The 9,624-nt window shown below is 54.8% G+C and overlaps 2 protein-coding genes across 3 annotated transcripts; both read right to left on the reverse strand.

The window, feature by feature from the left end:
* Positions 1–708: 708 nt before the first annotated feature.
* FAM187A (family with sequence similarity 187 member A) lies at positions 709–2,078 on the reverse strand. Its single transcript, XM_063354764.1, has one exon. The coding sequence runs from the start codon at positions 1,951–1,953 to the stop codon at positions 709–711; it is 1,245 nt and encodes a 414-aa protein (XP_063210834.1). The 5' UTR covers positions 1,954–2,078.
* Positions 2,079–3,906: 1,828 nt separating this feature from the next.
* On the reverse strand, positions 3,907–9,615 carry CCDC103 (coiled-coil domain containing 103). Of its 2 annotated transcripts, XM_063354436.1 has the most exons (4): positions 9,517–9,588; positions 8,890–9,059; positions 6,180–6,312; positions 3,907–4,611 (listed from the first exon to the last, which is right to left on the reverse strand). In XM_063354436.1, the coding sequence occupies exons 2-4, from the start codon at positions 9,030–9,032 to the stop codon at positions 4,162–4,164; spliced, it is 726 nt and encodes a 241-aa protein (XP_063210506.1). In that variant the 5' UTR covers positions 9,033–9,059; positions 9,517–9,588; the 3' UTR covers positions 3,907–4,161. The 2 variants fall into 2 exon arrangements, with proteins under 2 accessions (XP_063210506.1, XP_063210505.1); XM_063354435.1 differs by having other exon boundaries at positions 8,890–9,615.
* Between the last annotated feature and the right edge of the window lie 9 nt (positions 9,616–9,624).

Here is a 9,624-nt window from a genome sequence, read left to right on the forward strand (position 1 = left end):
ACCTGCATAATGATTTTGTCAGGCACAAATATAGACTCACAAGTCTGTGCTGAGTCGGGTGAGTTAAAAAAAACGATCAAAACCCAGAGAAATTTATGAAGAAAGTCACCAGACTAATTTGAAAAAAATTATTTTTTCATTCAAGAATGAAAAAAAGTTTAAACCAAAATTTAAAAAAAATGGGCTTGTTCCAGCTAAGGAGCTCAAAGGAAGATTGAACGTTTTGAAACGTTGGCATTCAGAGTTCTCAGCAAGTGAAAAAAAGCTTAAAAAAGGGTAGAGAAAAGCAAGAATTAATTGGATTAAAATAGTTCGGTGGATCTTTTTAGCAGCCTCTTAGAAAAACAGCTCTAATAAATCACTGATGCGGTTCGAGAACTCTGTAGAGCTTGGCCAGAAGATCTCGCAACAACTCCAAGTATTCTTTTGAAAGGGACTATATTGAACTTAAAACCCCACCACAAGCCCGCAGCAGGGCCAGGAACAAATCGCGGCGGTGGGAAATCCCCGCCTGCCCCTACTAAGTCGTGCCAACCCGCGGCACGGGGAGTTTTCCACATCGGTCTTCACTGTCACGCTCTTGACCCAAAAGGGAGGGTGAGCGGGCGCTGGCAGAATGTTGATTTCCAATGGCCAAAACCTTAGAAATTTCTAACGGGAGGACGGTCCGAGGTGGAAGAGTGACCCATTGGGGCCGTGGTGGAGATCCTATGTCCTGGCAGGGGAGCCAAACGCCCGCCGGCAGTGGCGGCACACATGGATGATAACGAAGACGATGCTGATGAGGATGTAGCTCAGGCTGATGGCCTTGATGGCAAAGATTGTCTCGGGATCGCTGAGCGTCCGCTTGCGCTGCTTCTGGTGGAACACACTGAGCCGGAAGCTGGCCACCATCTTGCCCTCATGCCAGCAGTAGTAGATGCCTCCATCGCTAACTTGGACCCGCTGGATGTGCAGGTGGTTTCCGTGGTCGATGAAGACCCTCATGCTCTTGTTGACGCCGATGAGGTAGCGGGAGCGATAGAGCCGGACAGAGTCCTTGTCCCAGGCCACAGCATGCTCCGGCCGGGCTCCTGGGCATGCGATGACCAGGCCACTTCCAACAACCTGCTTGTGAAACTGCGTGGGGATGTGAGGCAGCCAGGGCTTCTCACCCAGCTTGGAAATGACATTGGAGATGGATTGCATGCCTTCCTTGGAGACCTCCTCCTTCAGGCAAGGGGTCAGGCAGCTTCGGATGGCCACCTCGGGTCTCCGGAGGCGGACAGCACGCTGGAAACGTGGGGGGACAGCCCTCGAGCCACAGGACGTGACATTGGGGATGGTGGTGCGATAGCGAGGGTGCAGCTGGCCGCTCCGCACATAGCAGAGCCCGATCCGCCGCTGCTCGCCTCTCACCCCACAGCGGTCGCATCTGCTCCAGTCCCAGAAGGTGGTGAAGAAGCTGAAGAGCTTCTCCCTGAAGTTGTCCTGGACGTGCTGGCCACTGTCCAAAAAAGCCACCGTGATATGCTTGGTGGGCTGCACGTCCACATCGTAGCCATAAAAGAAGTCCCCTTTCTTAGTGCCACACAGGTAGTGGCCCGAGTCCGTCACTTGGGCTTGGAAGACAATGAGACTGAACATCCGGATACTGAAACGCTTCAGGATGTTGCTGCTCACGTTGATATGTTGGGAGTCAATAACTACGGTGCCAGCAAAGTCCGTCAGGACCGTGGTTTTGTGGCTGCCCATGTTCTTCTGGAAGTACCAGACGACAGAAGAGACCTCATTGGGCTTGCAATTGCAGGGGAGCTCGAAGGTCATGTCAGCCAAGTAAGCAGCATTGTCAAACATCAGGAAAGCGGGACAAGCCATTCTACTGAACACATCTCCTTTATCTTCAATCGCAAAAGCATGGAGAACACCTACCATGCAGAGGAGAACGGCAGCTCCTGGCAGCCTCATCTCCATCGCGCTGGGTGGTGTCTGCAGTCAGCAGAACCAACCCAGCCACCGCGTCCTCGGCAGGGACGGCAGGAACCCGCACGAGGGGTTGGCAGTGCCAGCGCCGGGCAGGGACGGCGCACACACCACCTCGCTCAACAAAGATGGGGTTTGCAAATGACTCACCCGCCCATAGCGCATGTGGCTGACAGCAGGGATCAAAACAGCGGCTGAATATCCCATCTCTGCTGAATATCGGCTGGGAAGCAATCCGTCCTGCCCCGGGGCAGGCTGTCCCCTGGGACACGGACTCTAGAACCTCCGCTCTCTCCCAGCTGCTGTAGAGTGTCGTTGGCTGCGCCCCGGGCAACGAGCTCGTTCGTGCAGCTCAGCTACAGAGGGAAGATGCAGTGATGGAAAGCGTGGTGGGAATAAGGGAACCACCAATGTCTTTTTGGAAGACTTGTGCAGTTAAGTATTAATTATTTCTCTGATCCCTCTGAGCACAATGAACCCAGTCCCTCCTCCGACGGCAGCTGACCTCTGTAGCCCAGAAGAGGTTTCAAACACGGTATGTAGACTTCTACATCCTCTCTGTTGGCTTTCCAAGGGTTTGTGTGTGGAAGCCACTCCGCACAGGTAATGTTTGATTCCCCCTCTCCGAGTGATCAAGCGAGGCTTTTTGTTCACTGATGCTGGAACCAGCCCTGGAGGTGTCTTAAGTGCATCTGTCCTACAGTGAAGGTGAGATATTTGCTCCCCGCTGACTCTGGCTGGACTTTCAGCTCCGCTTTTGGCCCTTCTTGAGCAGATGCTCAGATCAGACCATGAACTGGCTGATCGGGAAACGGACCCCAGCTGGTCTAACAGCCTATCCTCCCGTAAACGTTCATCCAGCCTCTCCTGTACTTCATTTCTCCTGAGTCTTCTCACCAAACCGTGGGGATTTTTGCCCTTCCCCAGGCGATGGGGATGCAGCAGGCTGCTCCCATCCTTGACATCGGATGTGAGTGCAAGCCCTGAGCCTCGGGACTGCTGAAAGCACTGTGCCTGTTCCCACCAGAGCTGTAACTGTCGTGCCAGGGCTGTTGATGCATCAACATCCTCCATCCTGACCTTAGGAAACTCCAAGATCTTCGTTGTTTTGTTTAAGGCTTCAGCTTTCTGCTTTCTGCTAGTCCTTGGGTTTGCAAGCGTTAGGCAAAGGCAAGAGGAATGGCACCCACAACAGATCGCAGGGACACAGATGTCCCCAAGATAGATGCCACAAAGCCCAACATTCACTTGACAGGCCTCAGAGAATTTAGGTGCCCAGTGGTTTCTACAGAGAAGGTGGGAGAGGGATGGTTAGAGTCTGCCAGGGTGACTACATTTTGCTCCTCTAGCTGGGTTTTGCAAGAAAACAGACCTGACAGTAGTTTTTGAGCTGAATTCAAGGGAGTCTGAGCACGATAATATACATTGGGCTCCTCAGCACACTTGGGAGAAGCCTGAGGATCCTCCCAGACCAGAACTGCAGGAGAGCTCGGTGGGCAGGTGCTGAGCTGTGCCATGTGAGGGCCTCTCTGAAGCCTGCAGCCAAAGCAGAAAGGCTACTCAATTTAGACACAGTGTTAGACAGCCCTGGAGAGTCTCTTTGTTGGAGCGAGGCCTGCCAGTTCCTTCTAAATTTCAATTTATGTGAAATTTCAGCAAATCAGCGTCTGAGATCATAGGACCATGAGGTGACGGGTTTACCCCATGCCTTGGTAGTTGGGGTAGAATAATGAAATAGCTGATCGGAACAGTCCCAGACATCCCACCTTGCACAGCACTTCCACCTCCATCAGCCCATTCTACCTTCAGAGTTTGTTAAACATGACGTGTCATTGATTACGTTTCTTAAAACCCCCACCGAGACAACGGACAGAGATGAAAAAGGTAAGGGATGATTTGGGTTTTGGTTTCGCTTTCAAAAAGAGCAGCCTAGATTTTTCTTTCCCCCACTTTTCTCCTCATCTAAGAGATCCTGACAGAGCTGTTCTGCGAGGACACCCTGCCCCAGAGATCACAACACACTCCTCTCGGTAACTAACCTTTATTTGCGCGGAACTAGTGCTCTGGGTGGCTCCCAGGTAGAGAGAAATGTACAGCCATGTTCAGAAGTATCCGATTTACCTGTCTTGCACAATGTCTGCTGCTGAATTCAAGCTCTTCTGCACTCTGGTTCTGCTCGACCCTGCTGCCTCTGCTCCTTCAGTTGACCTGGTAACATTTCATCAGCTCCATCGCTATGCTCTCCTCAGCTTCCTTTCGCTTCGTGAGGTGGGCTTCCCGCTCTGCTTCGCAGCCGGCCGGTCTGCTGGGATGGCCAGCAGTCCCAAAGCTCTGCAGCTTCCTAAACAAATCCCTGCTGCTCTCCTTCTCCGACTCACTCAGAAGATCCACGTTTAACCCGAAGCGCTTGGTGCCCGAAAGGCTCTCTAAGATCTGAAGAACGGCATCTCTGTCTTCATGACAGACGTTCTCTGCCAGCACCGTAAGGAATTCACCCAGGAGGCCAAAGCCCAAGTCAGCCTGAAAGATTCTGCCCAAGGCCTTTCCTCCCAGTTCAAGCAAAAACTGGTATTTTTCTTTTCCGCTTTTTAAGCATCTGCGCCAATCTCTGTAAAATTCGGCAGAGGTTCCAGGCAGTTGATCCAGCTCCTGAAGGAAAAAAATAGTTACCAGTTCCTTTTGGTTTGTTCCCACTTGAAGATTTTTGTCGCCACCCCCCTCCCCGATCAACCTGTGGATGGCCGAGATGTTTTTAATCCAGGCTTTGACAGCATGAAGGGCTGCATAAAGCCTGTGAGGTGGCCATACACAAAGACAAAGAAATACCAGGTTCCTCAAGCCCCGGAGAAACCAGAGAACTTCAGGGGAAAATAACGGAAGAATGGATGACACACGAAGCCCAGCATGGACGAACACAGATCAGTCGTGGAGTAACCCCAACCCTAACCAGAACCAGACACGCTGCCCACTCCGGATCCACCATCACCGCTCGGGAAGGGATCTCCTGGAGAGCGGAGTAGTTCAGTGTAAACCTCTGCTTCATCTCGAGCACTGTGAGGCAAATCAGAGTGAGGAGATAAAAGAGACGTAAACCCCAGAAAACACGCAGGTGGACCTAACGCACCGTCTCGTCACATGCTGCCTTCGTACGGGTCTGCGGCAGAGAGTTCGCGCTACCAGAGAGAGCCAAGCTCAATGTGGCATCTCCCGATAAAAGGAAATCCTGTTTTGTACAATATGTAATTGAACTGCTGAACTCATCACCGCTGGCTTAACTGACGCACAGACTGAAGGAGGATTAAAATGTTTAGGCTTTTATACCGATAGCGAGAACAAGGCACAGCAACATCAGGCTGTGTCTAAACACAAGACAGAGGAGCCCTGGAGATCAGAGCCCGAGCGCTAACGGGATTAGGAACAGAATTTACTCTGGGGAGATCATTGCTCAGTCCAAGAAAACACAAAGCTGCCTAGAAGAGCTGCAAAAAGATCTCACAATAAACAGGCAAATGAAATTTGGCGTCAAAAAAATCCATGAGAAACATCCCCGGCTCCACGTCCAGCGACCAGGACTCTCCCGCGTGGGCTGAGTCCACCGAAGGGGGCAGGACAGACGTCACTCAAATCACAAATGACCGGGATAGAAAATGTTTAGTCACGATTTCCCACATGTGAAGAACTAAGGAGCATCCAGTGAAGTCATCAGGCAGCAGGTTTTAAACAAAACAGCACTTTTTCGTATCATGCATAATTAAACCGCAGGGTGAGAAAGAACTGGCTGCCTTCACGGAAGATCCGCGGTCTGCAGCTATTAAACGTGATGATCCAGATGCACAACGCTGGCTCGCGGGCTCCAAACTGCAGCCAGCTGGAGGAGTGCGGTCAAGGGAGGGCACTCTTCCCCAAGAATCTGTTACTGGCCACCATCAGAGGCAGGGTATTGGGAGCTCTGGTCCGACGCTGTGCAGCTGGTCTTAGATTCCCACGGGGCTGAAGCAGACTCTTCTCGGAGCAGCTGGTGCAAGCTCTTCTCAGACACAAAGGAAGGGCCAAGACTGAACCCTGTGGTTGTCTAAACACCAACGTTCCTGGGGACTTTAAGGGCTTGCTCACATGTAGAGATATTTCTGAATCACTCTCGCATTTTAAAATAATACCCAAATTATTCTGGAGTAATTTTTAGATGTGGACAAAGTCCTGGAAAGCTTCTCCCTCACCTGGGGTATTTCCACGTCGCTGGCTTGTGGGGCCTTGGCGTGGACTGCACAGGGATTCCACAGCACGTTCCTCCTCATACCCATCTTGTCCTTTTTCTCCAGGGGCTTCAGGTGTGATGCCAGCACGATGTTCCTGCAGGCAACAAGAAGGGGATGGGATATTTACCAAGATCAAATACTTTGAGGCTTTGAGCTTCTTCCCCGAGGCAATTTCTGAGTTTGGGCCATAGGTATCACCCAGAGGGACCCGGACAGGCTGGAGGAGTGGGCCCATGTGAATCTCATGAACTTCAACAAGGCCAAGTGCAAGGTCCTGCACCTGCACTGGGGCAATCCTCGATATCAATACAGACTCGGGGATGAAGGGATGGAGAACAGCTCTGCCGAGAAGGACCTGGGGATACTGGTGGTTGAAAAATGGGACATGACCTGGCAACGTGCGCTGGCAGCCCAGAAACCCCCCGCAGCCTGGGCTGCATCCCCAGCAGCGTGGGCAGCAGGGCGAGGGGGGGATTCTGCCCCTCTGCTCCCCTCGGGAGAAACCCCCCTGCAGCGCTGCCTCCAGCTCTGGGGCACCAACAGCAGAAGGACACGGAGCTGTTGGAGCGGGGCCAGAGGAGGCCCCGGAGATGCTGGGAGGGCTGGAGCCCCTCTGCTGTGGGGACAGGCTGAGAGAGCTGGGGGGGTTCAGCCTGGGGAAGAGAAGGCTCCGGGGAGACCTTGGAGCCCCTTCCAGTTCCTAAAGGGGCTCCAGGAAAGCTGGGGAGGGACTCTGGAGCAGGGAGGGGAGCCATGGGACGAGGGGGAAGGGTTTTAAAGTGAAAGAGGGGAGATTGAGATGAGATCTGAGGAAGAAATTCTTGGCTGTGAGGGTGGTGAGGCCCTGGCCCAGGTTGCCCAGAGAAGCTGTGGCTGCCCCATCCCTGGAGGGGTTCAAGGCCAGGTTGGACGGGGCTTGGAGCAACCTGGGCTGGTGGGAGGTGTCCCTGCCCAGGGCAGGGGGTGGCACTGGGTGGGCTTTAAGGTCCCTTCCCACCCAAACCAGTCCATGATTCTGTGATTCTATCAAACAAGATCAGGATTCAAATGACATCATGAAGCATCAGAGATGAGTCAGAGGAAAACAGAAGATATTGCGTGGGGCACTCGACAGGCACATCCTCCTCACACACTCAGTGTTAATCCAGTCATTAGGACCAACGAGGCAGGAATCTCCTCACAGCACCGTGGTTCCTATTCCTCCCCAGCACGGGGGACGGCTCACTCCCCAGGAGCTGGGCATTTCCACCCAACACTTCCTCCAGAGCCTGACGAACTGGCAGGGCATCGTTTCCTCCTGCCTTTTTCTCAGGGTACCCTGAAGTTTCTGCGGCTTTGGGACTTCTGGAGGAAAGACCCTAAATTCTTACAGCACCTTGGGCTCGGGACTGCTTCATAGCTTGCAGCGTGCTGGGCAGGTACGTTCTTGTGGATTCATTTGAATTCGTCATCTTATTACACTGACATCTGTGACTTAACTACAGCAGCCCCAACTCAGTGGCTAATGTGGTTCCTCACATCCCGTGGGATGAATCCCTGCAGTTAATCCTCCCAACAACCAGCAGGAGATCTTTGAAGGGCTCCTGGTCTCTGCTCCTGTGCTAGTGTGGGCTACGCCAGTGAAGATGCTGCACTCACAGAGAGAAGCTGCTCCATTCCCTCCCTCAGATTATTTCTACTGTTACCAAAACACTGATAAAACAGCTTAAAATCACTTGGGAATCCTTTTATAGGACTGGCGAGAAGGCTGGGGGGAAAAACGCCAATTTAGAGAGTTTTCCTGCCTTTCAGGGATCAGATGGCATGACCGAATGCAGGCAGAGATGAAGCCATGAAAGGAATTTGATCTAGTCCCATATAAGTCTCCCAAGGGGTGGGGAAAGTTCCAGAGGGATCTATAGGTGGATCCAGGACTTTGGCAGGCGTTGGGAATGCCTCCACGGAGCATCCCTGCCATCCCTGGGCCACAAGCCTACTCCCAAACCACCTTGGACGAAGCAGTGATGGGTTTGGGAGCACAAACACGCTGGGTGGGATGCACGGGGACACGCATCACCCTCTTCTTCTGCATCACCCCCATGGCATGGGATGTGTGGGGAGGAAAGGGAGGGCAGGGCAGGCTGGCAGGGCTGGGAGGGTGGGTGGGAATGCAGAGAGAGGACACCAAGCTGGAAAGCGGACACCATGCCATCCCACTGCTGGTCCACAGCTTGGCCACCATGGGGACCTGTCAAGGAGCTGGCTGTTCCCAGTGGGAAGAGCTGAGATCTTAGCCCCCCCACATCAACACGATGATTTTTTGGAGGGCAAATCTTAAACAAGGCTGAGATTCTGTCCTACTGGGGCTCTGTGACACGGGGCCAGGACCCCCGAAGCCGGGTTTGCTGCCCCGCCAAGCCGCGTTCACGTTCCCCTGGAGCAGAAAGCACGGATAATCAGCTCAATCCCCTCTCAGAGCAAGGTTTGAGCTCAAAACCCGCCGGGTGACCTTGTCTCTTGAGAGGTCCCAAAATCGAAGCTTCAAAAGAAAGAGCTCCACGGGTCGGAGCCCGTGGGCTGGGTCGGCCCCGTGGCACTCGGCACCGAGCAAGGTGACGGCATCGACGAAGCCCATCGGGGTAGGGAGGGACCCGAATCCGCCCCCCCCCGTCCCGGGTGTCACCCGCCGGACCTGAACTCCTGGTAGGAGGGGACGCGCTGGCGCAGGGCCCGCAGCTTGGCGTCGTTCTCCCGCTCCCGCCTGGCGTCGGCCGCCACCGCCGCCCGCAGCTCCCGCTCCAGCGCCGCAGGGTCCAGGGCCCCGTCCGCCTCCATCCCGGCCCCCGCAGGGACCCCTGAGGCCTGTGGGGACGGGGATGGGGGGAGGGACACAGGGGATGGGGTGCAGAGGGACCCCACTCCTGTCGTGACAGCCCTGCCGGGGCTGGCCTTGGAGACCTCACTCCTGTCACGACAGTCCTGCAGGGCCGGCCCCGGGGATCCCACTCCTGTTGCGACAACCCTTGCTCTTATTGTGATAGTCCCGACAGAGCCGGCCTTGGGAACCCCACTCCTGTCGTGACAGTCCTGCCGGGCCGCACACACCACCAGCCCCAGGGGACCTCACTCCCGTCGCAACAGCCCTGCCAGGCCGGGCACATGGATGGCAATCGGGAACCCCACTACAATCGTGACAGCCCCACCGGGCCCCGGGGTCCCTCACTCTGTCGCGACAGCCCCGCGGGGCCCCGACACACCACCAGCTCTTGGAGCCCCTCACTCTATCGCGACAGCCCCCCCGGCCCCCGAGGTCCCTCACTCTATCGCGACAGCCCCGAGCTCCCGCCGCCACGCGCGGGCTCCCCTCCCGTCGCCATAGCGACCGTGCAGCGCGGGGAGGCCCCGGCGGGGCTGCCCCAGGCGCGCC

This window comes from Chroicocephalus ridibundus, chromosome 17 (genome assembly GCF_963924245.1).
Source record: "Chroicocephalus ridibundus chromosome 17, bChrRid1.1, whole genome shotgun sequence".
In the NCBI taxonomy this organism is placed as follows: Eukaryota; Metazoa; Chordata; class Aves; order Charadriiformes; family Laridae; genus Chroicocephalus; species Chroicocephalus ridibundus.